General features: G+C 40.0%; 1 protein-coding gene across 1 annotated transcript in view; it reads right to left on the bottom strand.

The window, feature by feature from the left end:
• Positions 1-27,350, bottom strand: part of eys (eyes shut homolog) — a 313,091-nt gene that overhangs the window by 272,377 nt on the left and 13,364 nt on the right. Inside the window, 5 exon segments of the mRNA XM_066660060.1 lie at positions 2,066-2,225; positions 8,162-8,276; positions 10,782-10,896; positions 14,959-15,159; positions 25,762-25,878. Of these exon segments, the coding sequence (XP_066516157.1) occupies positions 2,066-2,225; positions 8,162-8,276; positions 10,782-10,896; positions 14,959-15,159; positions 25,762-25,878 (708 nt within the window).

Genomic DNA, 27,350 nt, shown 5'->3' with positions numbered 1-27,350 from the left:
GAAAGAGGGAGAGATGTAATGTTGAGTATGTTAAAAAACACTAATAGGAGCCATTTTGGAGCCTGACTGCTGTCAACATTTTTGACCATTTTCATCAACAACAGTATGCACAGATTACTTATCTCAACATAGTTGGCAGTAAGTTGATATAAAGCTATATTTGGCTGCGAGAGAGTTTACGAGTCAGAGTGAGTGCGCTTTCTCAAGACTTTGGGGAACTTTCTCAAGTATGTAGCGACTTTAGAACATGCACACGCAGCAGCGGAGCTTTCCTGAGCATATGGAAGCTGCACCGTCATCGGGACCACGGAGGGGTGGGGGGTGGTGCATATCAAACGCTTCTCCCTTGTTTGTTTGTGTTTGGTGTACACAAACAATCCCCTGCACTGCACTCGCAATGGCGCAAGAGCCAGCGTGCAGGTTTGTTTACCTCTCTAGATTTACCAACGGAGATACATTTCTCTCCAACCTCCGCGTGCCCTTCATTTTTCAGACATGATGAAGCGAATTACAGAGTAATCCACTTAGGGAGAGGCAATGTGCAAAGATGAGGAACGGGAAAAGGCATGGCTTTAGGCAACAGGGCTCATTTGAGGAAAACACAGGCCCTGGCTTTTATCCAGCGCTTGCAAGCAGATGGCACAGCCGGGGAGTTGGAAACACACAATAAAATTTAAATGTATGGAAGGTAGATAGCAGATAGAACAGTCTACTGTAGGGTTTCACATGTTCAAGGGGAATCCGCTGCAGAATAGTCTTGCCTGTGCTGCTTTTTTTTTTGGGAGGACAGCTTCATCTCTGGAGAATACATGTGCTTTAGGTAAAGGGAAAAAAATGAATTCAACTTTTTCTATACACTCTATTTAGTTTTCTACTTGTGGCACAGCTTGTGTGCAGCTTGGAAGACTTATTATATGCACAAATACATATTCACTATATTTCGGCATTAAGAAAAAGGAATTATAAATGTAACTGTGTTATTATTATTATTAGTAGTAGTAGTAGTAGCAGGAGTGGCCTGCAGTCCATTATATTCAACCTGATAAGAAGCATTCAATTAATGCAGTGCAGAAATGTGTCAACTATTATCATTTAACATTTAATTTTAATAAATCAAACATTTTAAAGGGGCAGCACGGTGGTGCAGCAGGTTAGTGTCGCAGTCACACAGCTCCAGGGACCTGGAGGTTGTGGGTTTGATTCCCGCTCCGGGCGACTGTCTGTGAGGAGTGTGGTGTGTTCTCCCTGTGTCTGCGTGGGTTTCCTCCGGGTGACTGTCTGTGAGGAGTGTGGTGTGTTCTCTCTGTGTCTGCGTGGGTTTCCTCCGGGCGACTGTCTGTGAGGAGTGTGGTGTGTTCTCCCTGTGTCTGCGTGGGTTTCCTCCGGGTGACTGTCTGTGAGGAGTGTGGTGTGTTCTTCCTGTGTCTGCGTGGGTTTCCTCCGAGTGACTGTCTGTGTGGAGTGTGGTGTGTTCTCCCTGTGTCTGCGTGGGTTTCCTTTGGGTGCTCCCGTTTCCTCCCACAGTCCAAAAACACACGTTGGTAGGTGGATTGGCGACTCCAAATGTTTCCATAGGTGTGAGTGTGTGAGTGAATGTGTGTGTGTGTCTGTGTTGCCCTGTGAGGGACTGGCGCCCCCTCCAGGGTGTATTCCTGCCTTGCGCCCAGTGATTCCAGGTAGACTCTGGACCCACCGCGACCCTGAATTGGATAAGGGTTACAGATAACGAATGAATGAATGAATTAACAAACATTTTAAAGTATAGACCCCTTTTACTGAGAGTGTCTGAAATCAATCGAGTCTCATGTATATGGAGAAAAGAGTAATACATTCCTTTTCCCAGTTACTTCTGAAATGAACTTGTTACATCTGTCATCAGAACAGCTTCTACTTATTTGGAAATGCTTTAAACCTGAGTTTGGACTTCATGGCATTCAGCCACTTAAATCTTTGAGAAGTCAGGTGTTGATGATGGATGGCGAACACAAATAGCAGTTCTAGGGAAATAATGAAATCAGTGCGAATCTTTCATTGGACAAGGTCGGTGTTTTGTTTGTTTATTTACCTGTGTAGCCAGGAGAACACTTGCATGTGTACTGTGGGGGCGCTGACGGCTGACTCACACTGAGACACGTAGCTCCATTCATGCACCTGTTTGGGTGGATTAAGCAGGCGTCCAGCACATATTGACAAAGTTCTCCCATCCAACCTGGAGCACAGAGACACTGTTAAAAAGAGAATGTGTGTTAGAGGTGCACATCTGGCTTTAAATACACACAGGTTTACCAAAAAAAAAAGAAAATAAGAAAGAAACATCAGTCAGTATTTGGAAATAAAACATTCACAAAATTTGATAGATGCTATTATTTAGGGTGATGCGCTAATTTAATCCTGGTGTTCGTGCAAGATTAGGGAGTTGGAAACAGTACAGTAGTCTGGGGAAAAAAAAAAGAATAAAATAAATAAATAAATTATTTAGCATGCATTTGCGAGAAAAATCCATCCATCTATTCATTATCTGTAACCGCTTATCCAGTTCAGGGTAACGGTGGGATCATTGGGCGCAAGGTGGGAATACACCCTGAAGGGGGCGCCAGTCCTTCACAGGGCGACACACACACTCACACATTCACACATATGGACACTTTTTGAGTCACCAATCCACCTTCCAACGTGTGTTTTTGGACTGTGGGAGGAAACCGGAGCACCTGGAGGAAACCCACGCGAACACAGGGAGAACACTGCGAGAAAAAAATATATATGCAAAAACATGCTACCATAAGGTACCTAATGAATGTATTTTTTTGTTGTAAGTTATTTTAGTATGAACTATATATCAATTTATAATTTGAGTCTATAATTTGAGTCTACTTAGAGTTCACTCTGAGATCTCAGCTAAACTGAACTAAGCAGAGAGAAGTCTCAGCAGATTAAAAAAAAAAAACACACACACACTGGAAGTAGTCTACAGATTTTGGATTTTAATGTACAATGTTTCAAAGTGCAGGCCACTGAATATTAAAGACCTGATGCAAATGATGAAAGCAGTTTCAACATTTGGGTTCCATCAGTGAAAAGCTTTCATTTGGGTGCCTGATAGATAGAGCCTGGGCAAACATTGAAATAAAATCGAGGCCCTGAAACAACCTCTGAGTTACAGGAGCGTCTTGCTTGAGGAAGCTGACCAAACTGAGACATCATTGGTCCAAATTAACCTGACAAATGGCCCCATTCCGGTGCATGGCTGAGGATGAAGAAACAGCAGTGATGTGGTTCATTTGCACCAGACAATATCAATGTTTTGATTACGGCTGACGTTAATTAGGAGCTAGGCCACCGCCGGCCTACAGTCTAATTCAACAAACTTATCAGATCACAGCTGACTGAGTAATCTGTGCTGAAATATACAAACATCAGACAATGACATGATGACAACCACAGCTTAATTCATAAAGATCCAGGTGAGAAATAAACGGACTAAAGAGGAAATTGAAGTATGTGTGATTCTGATAAAACATACTTTTGTACATATGAACGAAACAAAAATGCCTTCATGAAGCATCAGGAACTTGAGACGGCACTACACCTCAACCATTATTTGAAAGATCTATTTTAAAAATGATGGATTGTTTAATCTAATTTACGATAAGATTACGATATATTTGAGATTCAGAATACGCATCGTTATTTTGGTTATTTTTTTTTCAGATTTGCAAACAAATTAAAACAGACTCTACCCCCAGTAAGTCCTGATAAACAAGACCACTTCTCACTGGTGGAAAGCACCACTCTTAAGAAGCAACAAAAGCAACGTCAGTGGTAAGACTGCCCCTTATTGGTGATAAATCAGTCTGCTAATTGTAGCTGAGTAAGTGAGAGGAATCTGCACAAAGCAGGTCAATGAGCTACTTCTCATCTAAAGATGGTGACTAACTTTAGAGTAAGTTGACATTCTTTTTATGTCACACAAGAATCTAGAACAAATCACAGCAGCACATGAAAATAAAAATGTTCAGTTCATGTTTGGTGTTTCTAAAGAAAAAAAAAAACTACCTGTATGGGGTCTCAGGGAAGAAAGCTTGCATCATCCCAAGCTTGGTCACCATGCCCAATCCCAAATGCTGGCCAGAGGATCATAATGCCCCCTAGTATAGGGGTGGGGAACCACTAAACTTGGTTCTCCAAGAGACGGAGGAACATCCAGTATTTTTGGGGATGAGCTGGACTGCCTTTTGTGATCCAGACCTAAATGTAAAACATTAGTACCTGACCTCACTGTGCTCAAGGCTGAATGTTTCATGTTTTAATAATCTAGTGTGGAGCCGTTCCAGAAAAATAGCTGCATTTACTGCAGAAGGGAGGGACAAACCTGGATGCTTCTTTGAGCTATTATCAATGTATTCAAATCACAGCATTTGCAAAAGAACTGAACACTAATTGTATAATTATAATCTGAGAGAGATTATATTTAAAAAGATTTCTGGCTAATAACCCGCTCTTTGGTCACTCAGAAAACTCACTCGATGAGTTCAGAAATAATGTGAATAAGGTCCACATACAGTTAGCAGAGGTCTTGGATCAGTGGGCATTGCACATATCAGTCTGTCTGACCACTTGTTAAGCTAAATTGCCAAAAGTTGAGACCTCTGAGTATTAGGTCATGCAGCTTAAGTGAGGTTCCCATTTCTCAAGCCTATGTTCTACATGTATGGTGCTTAACTACCTCAACTTATGTATTCGGGTCAGCGAACATGAAGCAGTCCAATTACAAACTTGAAGTTCATCCACTACTTACACAGATCATGAGTTGAGTTCAGACCTGAACAAAATGAATTATGAATTATGAACCTACCTCACAGATTAACTTCAAATTCCCATTAAAAGCAGTCAAAGTCATCTTGTGGACTGTAACTGACTATTTGCAAAATACAGATTGACAGCACCCAACAAATTACTGCTAAACAACCATCTCCAACCACAACATCATCTTTCAGTGAACTGAAAGATGAATAAAAAGGCCTCTAATCTAAATCTAGGTTACTCTATACAGGGGGTCCTCGACTTACGACATTCCTACGTCGCGTCGTAAACCGATTTTCGGTGTAAGTCGGAACATCCGTACATATTGTACATAAATAACATACTGTAAGCACACGTGAGAGAGAATGACATAGCTGGGGTGACACCGTCCTCCTCGGTCCCGAGCCACGTACACCAAACACGAAGTTGGCGTTACAATGTTTACGACGCAAAACCACTTAAGTCGAAACAAGGCTTTATACAGTAAATGAGAGATGTGTCGTAACCACGAAACATCGTAACTCGGGACTGAGGTAACCCAAGGACCTCCTGTATTAGGGTTTGCCATATCGTATCATTTGTAATAATATTGCAAAAAATGTTTAAACAATAAAAAAGAAAGAAATACCATGATTATCACGATATTCTGACTTGTTTACGTAATGACGTCATGCAGTTACACGTAATATGACGTACCTTCATTATATGAGTCAATAGGCACAGAGACAGGTAGGAAATTTGCTCTGCGGTCAAAATTTTGCTCCAAAAGACGAGCGAATTCAGTCATGTGGAGGTTGTTTGGATATAAAATCTCAATACTTTAAATATTTTTTATACAAAGTCAGAATCTTGGTAAGTTACCGTTGTTTACAAAATAAGCAAACATTTACACATTTATTTGTTGTTTCTTCTGAATGTTTGAAATTTTTAGATTTGTACTAAAATAAACATAAAATAGACATAAAATCTGGACTATGCCAAAGTTATGTGTCTACCACAAAATGCTAAGACGTGCAAACAAACAGAAAAGTAGCATGTTTCAGTCTGTCATCTATTTTGCACAAATTTTTCTATTCCAAATATTAGCATAAAGCTGTTATATATTTTGATGTTTATACTATTATCAGAAAAATATTTCAAGTACAGTCTGCAAATGTGTTCTTATGTCAAATTTCCTTGATGATTCTCATTCACATAATTTATCTGGCCTGGACATTAGATATTCTAGACTACAATTTAAAATTTAATGAGGGCCAGTGCCTAAAATATCTGTCCAGCAAAACCCCAAAATCTAAATAGTGTCTCATAACCGACTGAACATCTGTCCCACCAGTAAACGACTTCTTACAATACCTCAAAATCTACCCTACTTCTAGTTAACATTAATTTGAAGTTTGCTGGTCTGTAAATGATTGTGTGAGAAGTCAGGCAGATCTGTCACACTAAGCTCTGCATTCGGCTGTTTTCCTCGCCCTCTGCTCAGACTTCAGAGGCCAAGTTTGCTTAAAAGATTTGTGCTTCTTCTCATAGTGGCACTTCACATTGCTCCTTTTGATTAGTACCATATTTTCAGAACATGTATGACACACCGTTTGCAGGAAGAATCAACATAAACTACTCAGTCCGAACCTCTTTTAAATGTTTGGTGTTCTGTAGTATAGCACAAGCCATGCTGTCCTCACTCTTTTGTCCCTCTTGCTCTCTCTAGATAACCAGCCATGGAACAACAAAAACATGGCTTGGCCTGGTGGGTTACCCGCTCTATGGAGCATAAATGTATGGAGTTTTATTCAGCAACTACAAAACTGATTCCTGCAGTTTTCAAAAGTTCAAAAATGACAATTACATCAATATATATTGTTTTCCTATTGTTGCTTGTAAAAATGATTTAGTGGCACATAATTAAGCAGAATTTATAGTGTATGAAATTTTATCTACTCATATTAATGTTCATCCTGCAGTCCAGCTGATGTCACCCAAGAGTATTGCTTCACAAGTACGCTATAATTCTGAGATTCTGATTGTTTAACATATTACATCCAGAAAAATCAATGGATATAAAGCAGCAGTTTTACATCTGATCTATAACCAATAAGAATAACACAAAACATTGATTGAATGAATGTGTGAGGCTTCTTCACACATCATTCAAAAGAGCAGATGAGGCAGAGTAAATGACAGTAAGATGATATTAAAATTGAGGAGTCTGACTAGGACTCTGGGACACGCACATAAATCATGGGGCGCAGCCGCTAACGTGACAATGGAAAAACTGATACAGGCAAAATTGTTATAAATGAATACTTGAATAGATATGTATCAAGTGTCAGGGCACAATACAGTCTGTTCTTACCAAGGTGCATTATTTGTCATATCACTGAGGTGTCTGGATGGGGGCAAGTGAGGGAAAGTATGACAAAATGAGAGTTAAAATGGAAACATACTGCAAAATATATAGAGCTAAGGAGGAAACCCTAAGATTTTTTTAAAAGAAAAAAAAATATATATATAGCGATGGTTGTCAGTGCACCTTCTGAAAGTAGGATTTTGGAGGCGTATTTGATGAAGTGGAACCGGTGATTAATGGTGTTCCCCAAGGCTATGTTCTAAGTCCAATGTTGTTTCTTTTTTACACGGTTTTAACAACATCACGGCAGTTTGTTAAGAAACAGTTTACTCAGATTAATCACATTCATTACAATAACTGAACTAAAGCCTGAAAGTGGCTTGTCAAATGCACCCTAGCATTTGGTAAATGTGAACGAATGAGTATGAGAGTGAGTAAATAAGCCAGGTTCAACATTTCTTCTGACTATAAAGGTATTATAGTGTGTCCCTCTTTGCTACAACAACAGCTATTAGTCTAAAAAGACTTCTATATGAATTTATATGGTGGAACAGTTCTGTAAGAATTTGATGGCAATCAGCCACAAGAGCTTAGGTTAGGTCAAGCACTCAAGATGGGTGATTAGCTCTGGAAAAAAAGGCACTTCAAATGTGGTTGTGCATGTAGGCCATTTAGTGTGTTGCTCCTATTCATAAACTCGAATTTGACGTATAACCATATATGACAAATGACATAAGCGAGGCTGTGACATCATTAACCTCACCAGGCCACTGGAAGTAATGAAACACTAACATAGAGCACATATCCCCCTAAGCGTATCTAGCACCTGGAACACCAACAACAATTTAATTATCATCATTCCCTCTCCATCTTGCTTTCCCTCTCTCTAAACAGCTTTTCAGCATTAAGCCTCCCTCCACGGTGCCCAGTGCAGAATCTCCATCGCTATGATTTTTTCTCCTCCTGTTTCTTTGCAACTATTTCATTAGTTTACCCCCATATTAGGTTACTTACATTATATCCGCCAATTAGGTTGAGACAAGATCCTTCATTGGAGCAGTTAACAGAGAGCAGACTGCAGTAGTCAATTATATCTTCGCAGTTCTTCCCGGAAAAGCCTCTGAGGCATCTGCAGAGAGAGGGCATTAGGCTTGGCATTAGGTTTGGCATTATGCGAAGTCCTGTTCGCATACAGGGACCTTACTGGGTTTATGGCACAGGAATGAGCATCAGAAAACCAGGCACAAATTCACCCTGATTGCTAGAGATAGAGCTGGACGATACGGCCAAAATTGATATCACAATATATTTATTAATTCCTGACAATTTGATAAAATTCCGATATCGAGATAAACAATTAAAAAAGCCTCAGAAAAACTGCCAAGAACTAAAAGCAACATGAAATCACCATCAGACTAAAACCTCTCGGCTTTGTCAATATTAATATCGACGGTGACAGATGCGGTAAATAATGTATATTGAAATAAAAAATGTATATAAAAATCATATCATTGTTATTGAAATATTTTACATATGCGATATATATTGATGTTTAATTATTGCCCAGTCCTAGCTAGAGACATGGTTTTATTTTTATATCGTGCTATGGTTAATGGGCTAAGAATGAACCTTCTTCACGTTATGACACTGACAACTAGTGGCCTGGATGTATCAGATATTCAGTCCCATATTTGAGGATTCACTCTATAGAGCAGAAACTTGCTTGTTCAGGGACCACATGCAAGGTTTTCTTATTATACTGTCAATGTGTATGATGTCCTTTTTGATTTTTCTAAGTGAAAATACTGCATATTGTTCATGTTTCTGCACAGTTTCTATGCACTAATTGATATTAACATATTAGGAAAACAAACCATAAAATATACAGTGTCATTAAGTTGGTAAAAGATAAAAGATGTTTTTAACATAGAACAAGTGTCCTTCAAAACATCCTTCAGCACATTCAGTTTGAAATATGAGCTATGTATTTTTTCTTTTCTACATAGTAATGCATTACAGGTCGTAATGAATGTGTATTTTATTTGAGTCCAACATTCACCCACCAGACAGTCACCCAGAGCAGGAATCAAACCCACAACCTCCAAGTCCCTGGAGCTGTGTGACTGCAACACTATCTGCTGCGCCACCGTGCCGCCCCTACTTTGTTTTTTTCATGAGAATAATTATTGAGTGTGGACCATACACACACTCACGAACAGCCACACTCATGTTTTCCCCATCATTCTTCACTTCTCTCGGGGTTTTTAATTCACTGTTTGTCTGTTTTGTCTTTCTCTCCATCTTCCGACTGTCGTTTAGCATAAGAGGCCGGTTATGAATTGATGATCTCAAGTGATCTTTGTCATTACAGCCCACGGAAATGTAGAACGGGAGATAAGCGAGACAATAGCTGAAGAAAAGGCCAGCCTCGTAGGAGAGAGTTAATAAAGCACGTTTCGTTGTCATTTCACTCCGCGATATCAGTTAAGAAAAAAAATAATGAATAAAAAAGCAATTCAGACACTGTCAGGGATATAAACGTCAGTTCTTAAACATGAAGCAACATTCGAATGGGCTTAAATCTCTCATTTAGCATTCTCACGGTTAGCATTCAACTACGAGTTACATACAGGGGTTAGACAATTAAACTGAAACACCTGTCATTTTAGTGTGGGAGGGTTCATGGCTAAATTGGAGCAGCCTGGTGGACAATCTTCATTAACTGCACATTGCACCAGTAAGACCATGTGCATCCAATGGTTCAAACATTGTGTCCTGAAGGCGGTGCCGTGTATCAGGACGACAATGCACCAATACACACAGCAAGACTGGTGAAAGAGTGGTTTGATGAACATGAAAGTGAAGTTGAACATCTCCCATGGCCTGCACAGTCACCAGATCTAAATATTATTGAGCCACTTTGGGGTGTTTTGGAGGAGCGAGTCAGGAAACGTTTTCCTCCACCAGCATCACGTAGAGACCTGGCCACTATCCTGCAAGAAGAATGGCTTCAAATCCCTCTGACCACTGTGCAGGACTTGTGTATGTCATTCCCAAGACGAATTGACGCTGTATTGGCCGCAAATGAGGGCCCTACACCATACTAATAAATTATTGTGGCCTAAAACCAGGTGTTTCACTTTCATTGTCCAACCCCTGTATACGTGCAAGCAAGACATGGACATTTTAAACTACCCTGACATAGTAATGATATTGTGGGAGAAATATTAAATAAAAAGAGCCAAACCAAATAAAACATCATCATTCCAAAGTCAATCAGCATATTTAGCAATAGCTAATCAGCATAGTAAACAATAGTGCTGTACTGACACAGTAGGTAAGCAATAGTATAGTAGACACATTTAAAACATCCATAATTGTCATTCAATAACATATACCATGAAGATTTAAATACATTAAACTAAACATTCATTTTTAGAACTGATTTTTTAAAAATTGCCAGTGGAAGTATCAAAGAAAAAAAATCTTGAAAGTGGTCTTTGATTTGCAGTTTTAATATCATGCTTAGCCAATGATTTCAGGGCATCCTTGACAAAGAATATGCTACAGTGAGCATTAATACTACTGGGTATTAATTGTATTATTTGTGCATATTTGCTGTAAACATGCCCACCTGCAGTAGTAGTGGTCTCCTCTGGCCACACAGCTGCCACGGTTGAGGCATGGAAGTGGGCTACACGGCCCTTCCTGCTCCCTGCAGTTCTGCGAACACAAACACACACACACACACACACACACACACACACACACAAAAGATAGAAAGAAAAAAAAAAGCTTTAAAGAAGCAGGCCAGGCTCGAGGATGGTAACTGATGCCTGTGTTGGGACACAGTCAGAGTGGAGCTGGATAAGCTGTACTTAAACATCACACTCAGTTGGATACAGCTATCCCTGGATATCAGATATGGATTGCGATGACACTTTTTAAATGTTATATTTTATTTTTTATCAGCAAATACACTTGGGCTTTAAAAGTTAGAGAAAAATGCTACAAGTTATTTCTATGTAGAGGATGTGTTCAACTATTTTCCCTTTCAAAATAAGGCTTTCATTGAGCAGGGGTGAATTAAGGCTGAACTGAAAAAACACAGACTCTAGAGTCTCTTTGGATTTGGATTCTCCAAATTCTCTGGAGAACCTGAGCCCAAACTTTTGGCAGTAGTTGGGAGTAGTCTAAGTGGGCAAATTCCACAAGAAATTAAGAGATGAGCACAAACATTACACCATATGCTGTATATAAGGTGGTAACTATCCAGCATTCAGCATTAGGATTAAGTTAATTTCCCTTGTTAATCAGTGAACCACGTACTGGTCACTGATACATACCGTCCACCCCTCATTATAAACAGTGCTGCAGTCCAGGGCGAGGCATGGCTTTAAAGAAACGGGAGCCAGAGCGCGCATGCGAGAAAGAGGGAGCACACAGGAAGCAGCAACACACAGAGACAAGTCATTAGCCAGCTCGGCTCTCCAAACTCTGCCTAACTGATCCTGACATCAATACTATTTTCGGGCCTGGCCGTTCAAAGATGGGCAGTATAATAGGGCCGCGGTGGCAGATGAGAGGAATGCGGAGTCGCCCACTGCCACTGGCGTTAGCACTGTGCCGCCATGGGAAAGGGATTATTTCATTTTCATACAGATGAGCTTCTTCAGGAGCTGCCTCACACACCTAATCAATGTAAAACAGATCAATTTAGAGGTGTTTGTGTGTTGTGTGTGTGTGTGTGTGTGTGTGTGTGTGTGTGTGTGTGAGAATGAAAGAGAGAGACAGAGAGAGAGAGAGAGAAAGAAAATATTAGCATCTTTGTGTGTGTGTGTGTGTGTTTGGTTTTGTACATACTTTGTGGGAACCCACAAAATGGCTCCCTACTCACTATTCCCTACATCACTTACTAGATAGTGCACTATTATAGGGAACTGTAGGGTAATGGAAGATTTCAGATACTACTTCACGTAGGTTTTTACCAAACAACGCAGTGTATTATAGTATCAACTATTCACTGGTGTACTTTGTTTGCACACTATTTATTGTGATGCTTCGTTTGAATGCAGTGAACATTGTTCACCATGTCTTTGGATGCCACAAAAAAAATGGCAGAAGCCCAAAAGACTGCACTACAGTTTTGGACACAAGTAGGGTTTTATCAGAGCATAGTTTTCGTTTTTTTAACCCAAATTCCTCCCCAATTTAATCATTGTCATTTCCAGTGAAGACTTCAACATGCTTGGAGGTGGAATGTAAACTGCCCAGATCTTTCACATCAGCTAAGACTCATCATTAAGACGCAATGGCTCTCATTATTCTGTGGCTGTGGAAGAGAGAGGGCCATCCAGAGAGAGTTAGGCTTTGGAATTATTTTACAAACTGTTCCAACACCGCAAATGCACACTTGTGTATTAAAATAAACAAGGGTGTTTTCTGTATACACTCTACAGTTTGTATACTCTGAACACTATTCACTATATGACCACACCTGCTCACACCTCTCTCGCAGACACCTGGCATCAAACATATTGATCTTCAGCTCATGTACAGCTGCTCGAGATGTATGCTGTATGTCAGCATCCACAATGGTTGCGCCTTAAAGTAGCAAAATTCCCTCTTTACACTGAATGTTTATAATTATTTGGACATGCAATATATGACTCCATGTCCTGACACAGCATGAAAACAAGTGCGTGTGTGTGCTCAGGTTTTATCGCCCATGCTTTCAAGTGAGGGGATCTGCTCATGAGATTCATGACTGGGCTCATGTGGCAAATCTAATGAAGATGCCGAAGGTCACCCGAGACAATTAGTCCATTATTGTCACATTTCTTTTCTCTCTAATGCACTTCTGCTCATAACTGCGAAAACCGCCTCCCACTCAAAGTTCCCTGGACATGAAGAAACTGCAACGATGCCAACGCCATTTCCTAGCATCTTTACATTGAATAATATAGGATTGGATGTATTTTGATATCATATCTGCCTGGCACCTGAATATGCAACAGACTGCTCTTATCAAATATAAATAAATAAGCACATAAAAATGAGTTACAAATGCCACTTAATTTGCCTATCAAAAGAGAGTAATTAATTGCCGCAAGCTCATAAGTTGATCCCGCTTCTAAAGGTCAATTTGCAGGTGGCTTTCTTATATTCATTATCATTCCTGAGGCTGAATACGGACACCTGCAATGTACGACATGTGCTGAGTGCTTCAGATTGTTTCAAGGAATGGCTTAGTGAAGAAGGGTCTTGCAATTGCTGAATGTGTGTGAGACACTGGAATGGAATACACTGCAGATGTAGATGTGCTAAAATTGTAGAGTAGTACGGTAAATTTCAAAAGAAACAGAATGTTTCATCAGCTGTGTGGGCAAAGTGCTTCGGAAGGTTCAGAAGCACTCTGCTTGCACAAAAAAAAAGTACTCCAGAAACAGTTTGTCTGCACAGCTGTTAGAGAAGGAGAAGGAGAAAGAGGAGAAGAAAAAGAAGGAGGAGGAAGAGATTTATGACAATTCAACTTTAGTAGTGTGGAATACACTTTCTGGTCAATCCTCATCTGACTGAGACCGACAAGACAGACACTGAAAGTATTGTAGACACCTTTTCTTAATAGTAAGTCAACTACTTTAAAGATGCAGTGTGTAAAATTCTACTAATCCCGCTTCAGTGTGTAGAGACCATGCTGACTGAGTCTTCACATTTAAGACCCCAGTACATTTATTCATTCATTCATTATCTGTAACCCTTATCCAGTTCAGGGTCGCGGTGGGTCCAGAGCCCACCTGGAATCACTGGGCACAAGGCAGGAATACACCCTGGTGGGGGCGCCAGTCCTTCACAGGGCAACACACACACACACATTCACTCAAACACTCACACCTACAGACACTTTTGAGTCACCAATCCACCTACCAACGTGTGTTTTTAGACTGTGGGAGGAAACCGGAGCACCCGGAGGAAACCCACGCGGACACGGGGAGAACACACCAACTCCTCACAGACAGTCACCCGGAGCGGGAATCGAACTCACAACCTCCAGGTCCCTGTTTTTTTGTTTTTTTTTTATCATTGGGGATCTACACAAATACTGAAAACAATAACTGCGGCGATATTTACATCCATATTTATTTGTCTCCTAGGAAACACTAATTACGTGTTTTGTTGGGAGCTTTTGGGTTGTGTACTGTATTATACCCAGTTGTGTATTGTGTGCCTGACATTTTTCCAGTCACCGTAAAAATCAAAAATATAAACTATAAAGAAAAATCATGTAGTGTAAAAATACCCAGTCTGTTTATAATCTTCACAGACTTTAAAAGTTGTGTAGTGTCTCCAGGGTTTTAAAAGAAGACCTACTCCCTTATAAAGGGCTCGTTCTAAGCAAACAAAAATGCAAATTTAATGCAAATAACTTGCTTATGGCCAAACAAGCATTGGTGTTTATGACAGATCCTTCTAAATCTTACACACTGCACCTTTAATGTGCACCCACTGCCCATTCACTGCAGTGATTCAGCACCATCCAAGGCTTGGCTGCTCACCTACCTGACCTCGCTAACATTCTAATGGCTGAGAGCAATCAAATGTTCACAGTAGTGTGTCAACAGCTAGTCAGAAGCCTTGCCAATGGAGCAGAAGCGTTTACAGCAGCAAAAAAAAAGGGGGGGTGGTCACATTCTTTATTACCACCCTTGATTTCAGATGAAATGTTAGATGAGCTTTTGGCCACATACTGAACGTGATATTGAATTTTCTCTGTGCTGCCGAGCACCGGCGGAAATGAAAGAAGTGAAAGCTCACGTTTTCGCCAGGGCTACAAGCTTGTTCTTGTTGACAGCTCTGTGTTGCACAGAATTGGTCGAGGTGTGCGTCACAGTTGGAGCCGGTGAAGCCCTCTGGGCACATGCAAGCGTAAATCTCTCCGTTCTCTTCACACACTCCTCCGTTTCTGCATGGATTGGAACCGCAGGGGCTCTTTGGCTCTGCGCAGAACATACCTGTAAACAAATATGTAAACATAAACAACAAACATGCTTCAACCCCATTTGACTAAACAAGCATAAAGATATTTCTTGTTTAAACCAGCAAAGGCCTGGTCATGTAAGTGTACTTTCTGTGGTTTCTATGATAAACGCCTTTACAACGACAAAGCACCACCACTTTCATGTGTGGACTTAATGAACGGCTCTCTTTTTTTTTCTTTTTTTGAAAGTGTCTATTTTGAGTTGAGAGGTTATGATGAAAGGCAGAGTCGGAGCTGGTGTGATGTTGCCATCAAAAGCAATGACTTTCATACAAATTAAAATTAATACATTGTGAGAGAAATAAGTGCAGAAACAATAAAAAAAGAAGCTGGTCTGCAGATGGTGTTATGCAGTTTCATGCTGGGGGAAATCAAACAAATTATTTTTGCAAAGCCACATTATTCCAGTTTAAAATGCAGTAACTTATACATACATAAGAACTATAAAGAACTATAAAGAACTGCCAAAGTTGGTGCACATAATAAATGAATAAATTCATTCATTCATTCATTATCTGTAACTCTTATCCAGTTCAGGGTCACGGTGGGTCCAGAGCCTACCTGGAATCACTGGGTGCAAGGCGAGAATACACCCTGGAGGGGACGCCAGTCCTTCACAGGGCAACACAGACACACACACACATTCACTCACACACTCACACCTACAGACACTTTGGAGTCGCCAATTCACCTACCAACGTGTGTTTTTGGACTGTGGGAGGAAACTGGAGCACACGGAGGAAACCCACGCGGACACGGGGAGAACACACCAACTCCTCACAGACAGTCACCCGAGCGGGAATCAAGCCCACAACCTCCAGGCCCCTGGAGCTGTGTGACTGCGACACTACCTGCTGCACCTTATATGAATAAATAATATTGGAAAAACAAGAAGAAAGAAAAGTAGGCAAGCCCAGCTTTGCCAGAGCACAAATAGCCATATAGCCATTGTCACAGTTGTGTTTTTGGTATTTCAAAAACAGGAAATGGAACAGGAACAGGAATTGGAAGGTCTGGAGAAGCTTTGATGCTTCATATCAAATGTGATCGTGTTGTACAGGAAATGTGGAGGGCAGGACTAATAAATGCAGAAATTTAAAAACGAGCACAAAGTTTTATTCATAATATATAACACCATCATTGGCATCAATGTTTTTCTTGTTCATTTTATTTAATAATAAATACCAGACGATCTACCACCAAGGAACAAAGAAAACCAAGAACATTTTGTTGATTTTCAGGAATTGCAGTTGCTTATTTATACAAGACACGTGAAGTTTAAGAAGGCTGTGTGCAGCTATATGCAGTTTTACAAACACACTAATGCCACAAAATGTCTCCTCACCACTTCCCTTTATGATATTTCAGGCAAAGACACAGACTCATGTGAAATAAGACAAATTCGGCAGTCTTCCTCTCTCTATGAGTGGAGTGTAAATGTCGCTGAGTTCTGAGACGTCCTGCTGAGCTTGTGAACAGCAAAGTAACTTAACTAACACAGAGCCAAACACAGCCCCAGAAACACACACAAACGGAGCGTGTTCCTGTGTTACTTCCTATTATATATTTATATGAAGTGTTGTAAATGACCCCGTCCAGCTCCACTGGGCGATAACGCTGTGTTTGAGGCTCTGAGCTCTTTCTTGAATTACTAAACCTTAACAGGGACGAAGCCATGGTTTGCGCTGAACAATCTGTATGCATTTGGCGCATTTCAACGAGTTGTTCTAGTTCCTTGTTGGTGGAAAAGCACTATGTGAAATATGGCTGAACTAACAGCAGACAATGTAGTAGCGCCACATTAAGTTCTCTCTGTGAAATAACGTACCTACTCATACATGTGCATTTCAACATTAGAAGTCAGTCAGTCAGTCAGGGAAAATGCCTCTTCTAGATGGTAGACGGTCCAGCAAAAAACTCTGATGTGAATTATTCATTGTGAAGAAGAAGAAGAAAAATCAGAAGCTATTATCATCATGCCCAATTCCAAGAGTCAACTAGAGGATCACTGTGAAGGACAGGGTGTATTCCCGCCTTGTGCCCAATGATTCCAGGTAGGCTCTGGACCCACCGTGACCCTGAACTGGATAAGCGCTTACAGATAATGAATGAATGAATGAATGAATCAACTAGAGGATCATACAGCCCCTAAAAAACTGTGGAACCGTGTTCTCTCCAGTAATGAAGCACATTAACATTAGTTCTAATAATAATTAAAATCAAACTTACTTAGCCAACTACATTCAGTCAGTAAAATCCCTGATGTGCTTTGATCACATGCCTTTCTCTTGGCATTAATTTAAACACAAAGTCATCTTAGGGTAACTTTAACGTGAAAAGAAACATCAAGCTAACTTCGCATCGAGGTGAAACAAAACATCAGCAAATCTTACTGTACCTATTTCCTCATGCAGTGAGACTGCGTGCCACAGTTTTTAAAAATAAATAAGAACATTAAGCCTTGCTTCCAACAAACGGGTGTCGGGCATTTTAGAGTCTCTTTGTTCATGTATAATCATCTCACCAACCATCGCCTGGCTGGCAATAAAAGGCATGACAGACTCTTTAATCAATAATTGAGCTCAAGTTTAAGACGACCTCGGCAGTGGCAGGTAGCCAAGCAATCCTCAGCAGCACTGTGAGCTCCTGAATGAAGATGAGTGGTCAAACTTTAGAACACCACCAGCGGCTGACATAAAAATGGACCGAGACACTGAGAGTGGCAGCCCACGGGCCCCTCTTTTATCCTTCATGAAAAAAGCACATATTTAAGTAGATTTGGCCCACCTTACCCCAAAACTGTGGGATGTGTTGTCGGTGCTAGTTTTGTTTTGAGAAGATTTACAGTCGGGCTGTCACTACTGATTACATTAGTAGGCCAGTCATCTAGAGGGCTTTTAATGAGTTCTCAAGTAAGGTATTTAAACCTGTTTAGCTTTTTAAACATCCCACGGTTAACTGGTAAATTATGTACAAAACCATTTCAAAAGATATTAAAATACAATTTAGCAAAACATTAAAAAACTTCATATACATCATATGTACTGGACATTTTCACACAGCCAATCCATGTGTATTTTGAACCCAGGACCCCAAGACCCAGAAGCTATGAGGTATTACAGTATTTAATTTAATTTAATTTTTTTGTAAGTCTGAGGAATCAGAAATAAATTGGATTTTTCAACACTTTGAACGTATTTTATTTAACATGATTACCAACTGGTTATTAACATGTGCCAAATTTCTTTAATGTAATACGGTCCCGTATTCATAGTCATAGTTAAGGTACAAGTAAATGCATATGGCTCACAATGGCTGTAATAAGGCCGAAAATGTGTGAAACATATTGGAGACTGATGAGCATGATCTAATTTGCTGGCTTCATCAGATTTCATTCCTTATTTGCAAGGTCAGAGCTTTCTGCCAAAGTGTTCTTTTTAATTCCTGTCATCCTGGGACCTTAAAAGATGAAAGCCAGTAACCTGACAGCACAGCTTTCAGTTACAGATCACTATAATATACAGTATAAGGCGTCTCTACTAAGACATCAAACTAAGTTTGGATTTAGCTCTTCTTGGGTTAAATTTAGACATGACTGCACAGAGCCAAAAGGTTCAAGGTGAGTGTGATTTGATTTTATTCCCTTGCGGTACATTTGGTTTGCTGTGTTCTTTAAAAGACACCGACTCATTTATCTTTCCTGTAAGCCCTTTCCCTCCACCCACCCCTCTCCCTTAGCATATTCCTGTATTCTAAACCCCAAGATAATACAGTCTCTTGTCTACGAAGAACCGAGAGATTCAGAAAATAAAAAATAAAAAAAGGCTCGCTGGGAACAGATCTAGCTGGACGTCTTCTGCTGTTGTTTTCTCAGGGATTCACAGCGGGACCCTGAACTTCTACAAAGGTTAAAGCCACTTGACATTTCTGTCACTTTTCCAGAGCAATCACTTCGAAAAGGTGGGCTAGCTTCCCTCTTGCCTTCTCAGAGTTGAAAGAATAGCACGGAACATGTTTATATAATAACAACACTCAAATGATTATATTTCGTCTGCTACTGATATAGCCAACGGTTTTGATTGTCAGTTATTAAAGCTAGAGTAGGTGATTTTTGTAGAATCCAGTAGAATAACACACTTTACTTTCACTCTCCTTTTATTAAACCCTCCCCTAAAAATACAGAAACGACACAAATCGATAACGGATGATTCTTCTGCATCAAGTCAATGCAGAGTCTACGAAGTAGTCTTTGCAAGAGCTGCATATCATACCTTTCTCCACCCTACGTAGTGCACAATGTACATAAAATATATAAAATAATGCTTTCTGCACTCACTAAAGTGCATTAAATGTTGGATAATAAAACCATTTTTATTAGACTTTAAGGCTCTGTCTATGTGTAGTAGTATTAGTTTTATAAGAGAGCACAAGCAAGCTGACTGGTAGACTATCCAATTATTATGTTTGGGCCGAGTAAGATGATTGGACAAAGTTTTAACAGTCCTGGGGGCTATACAGAAAATCATTTTTATGGGATATGTGGGATATTCATTCATTCATTATCTGTAAACTGTGGGAGGAAACCGAAGCACCCGGAGGAAACCCATGCTGACACAGAGAGAACACACCAACTCCTCACAGACAGTCACCCGGAGCGGGAATCGAACCCACAACCTCCAGGTCCCTGGAGCTGTGTGACTACGACACTACCTGCTGCACCACCGTGCCAGTGAGCAAGAAGTGTCACTGATCACAATTATATTGACATCTAGTGGCCTGGATGTGTCAAATTCTGTGCTAACCTTTTGTTAAACATGGCCACCCCATGTGAAGGACCCACTCTGTGGAGCATAATCAGGTTCATTCAGGCAATACAAAGCAATTTTACTCTTCATCTCATGTGAATTCAGTACTTTCTGGTTGTAAAAATGACTGATTACTCCTTTAAGTCGCGAGCCGTCAACGAGCAACTACTGAGCATTTCCCTCTGGACAGGTTCTATTCTGTAAGATGAAAGTGTCAAAAGTGCAGAGTTTTTCACACTGGCTCCCCTCTTTCCAGCATTTTCTCTTTAATTTCCACAAGTCAGATGTAGCCACTACTCTGTTGGTAAATCTCACACATGAAACAGACAAGGTGTGGGCAACAGCAAAACAATTAACATCACATCCCACAGGGCATCCCTGGGGATGTGGCCTATTAATAATCTAATACCTTGATATGATCGACCCCGGCAACCGAGCGCGAGCACACGAGAGAGCGGCGAATCAAAGGAAAATCTCATTTGAAGCGTCCCGCAAGTGGGGCCTCATTATTATGTGCGAGCTGGCTGTGGTCTGCGAGGGCAGCCACTAACTTCACGATGATTAATGGGGTGACAGCTCGAGCAAAGTCAGGGAACTGCAGGCCCCGCAGGGGGCCCTGAATCGAGCCAAACTAGAGGCCAGTACTTTTAGGCGTCTCCCAAAAGTGCACCCATGAATGCAGCTGGCTAGGAAAGAGTAGAATATTCTGTAGAATCTGCAGGACATGCGATGATGCCAAGACGCAACTATAACAAGAATGAAGAATTGAGTCATAGCCTTACAGCCACACTGTTGATGCTTAATGATTAGCAATTAGCATTGTACTGTATACCATTCTACAGTTATTTTACTGTAATCCTGTAACATTAAAATAGCACACAAGGCACTTCTATCAAAGACGGAACCTACTTCAATCTACCGACCCACAACAACACGTTTACTGAGTCACTGACTGTTTCCTATAACACACTGTTTATAGCCCAGTTTGGCCAGTTATGACATTTTAAGACCCACAAAACAAACACATTAGCCTTAAACTGTATTAACAACATATAAAGCTCAAAGGAGCACTGTGTAATATATTTACCTTAAAATTACAACTTCAAAATCAGTGTGATGCTTCATTGACTTATAGCAGAGAGAATAGAGGTTCTGCCAACCGCCACTTTGGGCTTGGCACTGCAGAAACTGCACTATGTCACTTTTGGAGGAGGGTAGGAAACAACCCCACCACAACCCTTCCTGCTCCCCACTTATTTAATACAGTGCTATAAAAATGAATTACACTAGGGGAGCCCCGGAAGCAAAAAGTAAATAAATAATCCTTACCTAGTGTTCTTTTAAGTACTAAGGAGATCAGTAAAAAAACAAACTGTAATGTATATGATGCAATTTATGACAACAACAATAAATACTCTCAAACTGCCCAGCACAGCACCAAAAGGAAGTGTGGTACAGCTGTAAAAGAAAAAGCATATAATCTACTAGGTCTCACAAGTACAGACTATGAAAAGAAAGCCATAGTGAGCCCCTGAAATAAATTCAGTGGTAGCACCGACCCTTTAAAACACATTCCGATCGATACTAGCATGAGTGGAAATATAAATGTTTGATACGCTTGACCGAAACCTTGGGCCAAATGCCTGCGGAGGTCTGTGTTTACTGAAACATAATTTACACCTTTGATTATACAATCAATAGAGCTAGTCTGCATGAAGTGCCCATGGCCCTTTCACCGCACTGGGCCATATTACCTATAAAAGGAACCGCACGGAGCTAACTATGAAAAGGCCACAATAACAGTCAACAGTATAATAAACAATGACTTGTTTTTAAGCACTGGCCTTTCAGCTCCGATTCCTCTACGAGTTCTGGCTCGGATTTCAAAACAGGATTTGTCTTTACAACGATGTCGCTGGGCAGATTCTCTTTAATGTTTGGGTGTTTGTGTTTATACTTATCTTGTTTATTTTATTACTAGTTAGATTTATTTAAGTTAATTAAAGCTCATTCATTTGACTTTTGATGTTATATTTGTCGCACTCTTACGTGACAAAACTACATCTACAGGCTTGCTTCAATGACATCTAACTAGATTAATAAATTCTTCCAACAAAACACTCTAATGTGACTGATCAAGACATGCACTGTACACAAAACCCATAATAGCATGTCTGTGTTATTGTACCTCTGTGATTGAGTGCACAGGACATTATCCGTAAAGGAATGTGTAGTGGGGAATTAGTTGCATTCTTATATTAAAAAGTGAAGGACTTGGGAGCTTCATGAAAAGTGTCCTTTATAAATAACTTGATCTTGGGTGTGAAAACACTTGTGGAACATAAGACCATTTCAACTGGAAGTATAAACACCTTTCTACAATGCTATGTTGAGCCCTGTTCCGTGTGAATGTCTGTGAGGAGCTTGGTGTGTTCTCTCTGTGTCTGTATGGGTTTCCTCCGGGTGCTCTGGTTTCCTCTCATGGTCCAAAAACACATTGGTAGGTGGATTGGCGATTCAAAACTGTCCATAAGTGTGAGTGTGAGTAAATGTGTGAGTGGGCATCGCCCTGCAAAAGACTGGCGCCCCCTCCAGGGCGTGTTCTGACTTGCACCCAGTCAATTTGGGAGCTGGAACTGGATATGTGGTTATAGACACTGAATGAATAAATGAATGAATAAAAAAATGATGCTGTACTTACAATGACAAAGCATTCTACAACTGAGAAACAATACTAATGCTATAATTAACCCCCATTTCTATTTATGACTATTTCAGAGGTGTTCTAAAGTGCGGGAAATGAAAACAAACAAATATTAATTGCATTATTGTAAATAATGCAAATCCTAAGAAAGCAGTTCTACATCACAACAGGGATTCGCTAGCAATGCATTACATTGTAAATTATACCACGATCACAGTATGTGAGAATATCAATGTCAGTGTGGGTTTGGATCGTATCGCCCAGCCCCACAGGGCACAGAGTGTTGGTGGAGATTCAGACCTGAGGAAAACATTTTCAGCAAATGCGCTCCAGATGCAAAGGTCTGAGATGCAGGCATGACATTAGAAAATGTTGCTTAGCTGGACAAATCGGTGCTGCATATGAAACAATTAATCACCGGGCACGGCCACCTGGATTTAGGACCCCAGAGTCCATCATGACATCATTATCTAGGACGCCCAGGGGACCAGGAAAGCGGTGTCACACCTTTGTGGGTGAGACGCTCATTAGCCCAAATGGGGCTTTATTATTCATTACTTTCCTAAAGGGGTGACACAGCATCCTCTCATAAACTGACTGCAAGATTCATAACTCTGATAATCATTATTTATTTCACACTATGCTTTACAGCCTGGGGCTGATTCAAAATTCACATCTAGCTCTAGATACTGCTTCAGCGCTGTGCTTTTAAATACGTCAGAGCCATTTTTATTTAATTATTTTTGTATTAAAGCAACACTAATTATTATTTTTACCTTAAAGTTACAGCTGAAAAATCACAGTGTAACTTTGGGAGGAGGGTAGAAAAACAGCCGCTCTCTCCCACTCCTCTTTGATTTCAGGACACTGCTGTAAAAGTGAATTACACTCATCAACTGTAGGGGGAGTTGAGGAGCAGCAATACCAAATCTTACTCAGTTTTGCTTTAAAGGCTAAGCACCACTTAATGGACCTCCATGAATATTTCACATTATTGTAGTTACTGACAGATATAAGTATGAATTAAAATGAAAATAGCAGCTTAATTTGCTTTAAAACTGACAATTTTATTAAATTGACGGAAAAACCCGAGATCGCTACGGAAATTCTTGAACGCAACCGTGACGTCACTGGTGGACAACAGCTGAACAACGCCGCGGTAAAACACTGTTATGACTGACTGTTATGACAGTATCTAGCTAAATAACCAACATTATTCATGACAATAGTCTAGCAATAAGTTAAACTCAAATTTAGAGGTACCGTTATTCTTGTAAATGTGATCGAAGTCGAACTCGAATTCATCCGACACTATAAACCTCCGTAATGCAGCTACGTAGCCGAGTATAATCTGAGCCACCGAGTTTAGCGAGTCAAGCTAACGTTAACTAACACCAACTAAAACAGGCGAAGTGAGTGTCCTTACCCTGTTTACCTCCATGTTACAGAGGCTCTTGAACACCTTTCGTTGGTGTCCTTACATGCCCATATTGTTGGAAAAGCGCCAGTGAAATGAGCTACAGATAACGGAGTGAGCGGATGGTCCTTTCCAAAGTGCCCGTTTAAAGTTGACACATTTAGTCCATTTTCTGGATATTTTGGGATCTTTGGGCCATTTGTGCACAGATGTCCCACTGTACATTGAATGATTGCAGCCAAAAACAACACACCTTTTCGTCATTTTGCATTAAATTAAGTACAACTTCTAGAGTTGTTGTCCACCATCTACGTCACAGACAAGACGCCTATTAGAGTTTCCGAACACCGTTGGGGGGGGCAACGGTCTTTTAAACATTATTCCTTGAATTAGTAAGAAATAACATGTTTTCTGACTATCAATAAACACAAGTTAGGAACTCAAATTCCACTGTATTTATTTGTTTGACACTTTCATATTGCTGCTGCTTAGCCTTAAAAAAAAGCCAAAACAGAAACAGTCTGCTGTTGCTTTTACATGTGTAATGATACTAGAGGCAGGCGTTTGGACAGTGATGTTATCGTTATCACGATATTTACAGCTCAGTATGTTTTTTCAGTATTGTGGTTATCATCTGTACACATGAATACCTGCATATTATAAAGAGAAAGACCAAATTCTACTATTTTGCTGCTTCGTTTTTTTATTTTAACTTGTTCTAATAACAAATACATTTATTAATTAATAATATATACAAAAGGCCACAGGAAATGTTCCTAGACACACCTTATGTTGAATTCAGCTACTCAGATGCACCCATTACGGAAACAGGCTTTCAGCTGCACACAGCCAGCTTGTACAATTCACACAACAGCAAGAAATGAAATGCCACGCTCTGCAGCAGCCACACATGAGCTTAAAGTCACTCAAGTTCAAGGCCAAACGTCAGCTAGAGTGGGCTGTGGAGCAGACAAACTGCATTCCTTAGATTGATGGATCATCATCTATTACCTTTGGGATGGCTCTTGCGATCTCCCAACATCAGTACCTGACCTCACTAATACTTTCAGGGCTGAACGCAATTAAACGCTTACAGGCAATATGCTGTTTTGCATATCTGGTATAAATGTCTGCAGAACAGTTGAGAGGCTTGCGCTACACTTTTTGCAGAGTCTCACTCTGTCCCCAATTAAGCAAATGTTTTGTCTTCTTATGTTTATGCATTATGCATTATCCGTTTGCAAAGAATATTTCAGAGCCTTTCAGAGCCTCATAGATGACAGACTCAATTGTTTGAAAGCCTTCTTGGAAATCTCACTGCTCTGAGTTAATATGAATGCCAGGGTAGGGGACGGGCAGCTTTATGTGAAAAGGAAAAGAAAAAAAAAACATGGGGAAACTTCGGTCAGATGCGAGTTTGCATAATTGCATCGCTATTGTGAAAGCCACCAAAAATGACCCATCATTAATCATATGCCTCATTATCAAAACATAATGAGTCAAATGAGGCCAAGCACTATCTGAATGGAAAAATTAAACATCCATTAATGGACTCAAAGAAAAGCACTCTTTTGTGAAGAACGGAATTTATCACAGCCTTCCTAGATTGTTTCAAGAAATTAATTTGCTCGCAGTGCCACTGCTACTTGCCTGTGAATCCAGTCAAGCATTTGCACTGGTAGGAAACTGGAGATACTTGAACACACGTCCCATTCCTGCAGGCTCTGGTACAGTTCTGTTGGCCGAGGATCTCAGAGCAGTTGACACCTGTGAAGCGGATGTAGTGAGTTATATTTAAACACTGGACCAATGGAAATATAATCAGGTTCAGACGTAACAAATGTGTGAAGCATTTCTCAAAAACTAGGTCCCCCTCTAACATACAATGCTACCAAGCCGGAAGATACAGGCTACAGCATGCTTCCTTTGAACCACCATCAAGGCAATGACATCAAAGAGCTCAACATGCTTGGAGGAGAATACTAACAGCTCAATGCTGGTCTCCTGCCTACACTGTAAAAACTGCTGTAAATTTACAGCAAGCCTGCTACAGTATTTTATTGTAAATCGCAGTATTTACAATAAATTATTGTATTACTCAATTACAGTAATATGCTGTAAATTTGAAATACAGTAGTGTTCCTGTAAAAATACAGTAAATGCCTGGGAACTCTGCAGCCAGTATTTTACTGTAAATCGCAGTATTTACAGTAAAATATTATATTACTCAATTACAGTAATATGCTGTAAATTTGAAATACAGTAGTGTTCCTGTAAAAATACAGTAAATGCCTGGGAACTCTGCTGCTAGTATTTTATTGTAAATCACAGTATTTACAGTAAAATATTGTATTACTCAATTACAGTAATATGCTGTAAATTTGAAATACAGTAGTGTTCCTGTAAAAATACAGTAAATGCCTGGGAACTCTGCTGCTAGTATTTTATTGTAAATCACAGTATTTACAGTAAATTATTGTATTACTCAATTACAGTAATATGCTGTAAATTTGAAATACAGTAGTGTTCCTGTAAAAATACTCTGCTGCCAGTATTTTACTGTAAAATTTACAAAAAAAATTTACAGTGTAGGATCTTACTGACTAGTGTTTGGCAGAAATACTGTAAAAAAACAAACAAAAAAAACACTATGGATTATAATGGGGGACCTGATGAGGAAGGGACTTGTGTTATCATGATTAATCAGTGGAGCCCTAATAAAGATAAACATAAAACTATTGAAGATATTCAATAGTAATATCATTGCTCTCATTACTATTTAGACGCCTGGTTATAAAAGCCATATTGGTTTATAGCAGTTACAAAGTTATAAACTGCCTCTAATGCACTAGGAAAGAAGTATAATCATCACTCAAAAAGCCCTGTTTATGGCTGCACAGTCATTTACATGTTAAATTAAGCCTCTACACAAATGTTCTCTAAACAGAGTACACTATTATGTTCAAGGAATTTGGCAGGTGACATCGGGTGTAGTACAGAGGAAGGTAAATATAGCGTTTAGTGTTTAGCTTAGCACAGTTGCCCAAGCAGGGAATCAAACAAAGTTTAAGCCACAGTGTCAAGCAGCATCAGCAGTAATACAATTCCAGAACAGTGAATATCCCATGATGCTCTGTGTGGGGGAAAAAAAATCTCGATGGAATGCTTACCGGAAGTGCGATGAATAATTCAGCAGTAATATCAATAAAACACATTAGCAGAGCACTTGCGATGACAAC

Source organism: Hoplias malabaricus, chromosome 2 (genome assembly GCF_029633855.1).
Source record: "Hoplias malabaricus isolate fHopMal1 chromosome 2, fHopMal1.hap1, whole genome shotgun sequence".
NCBI lineage: Eukaryota > Metazoa > Chordata > Actinopteri > Characiformes > Erythrinidae > Hoplias > Hoplias malabaricus.
Note: the sequence above shows the minus strand (reverse complement) of the source record. Positions and strands in the feature narration are given on the sequence as shown.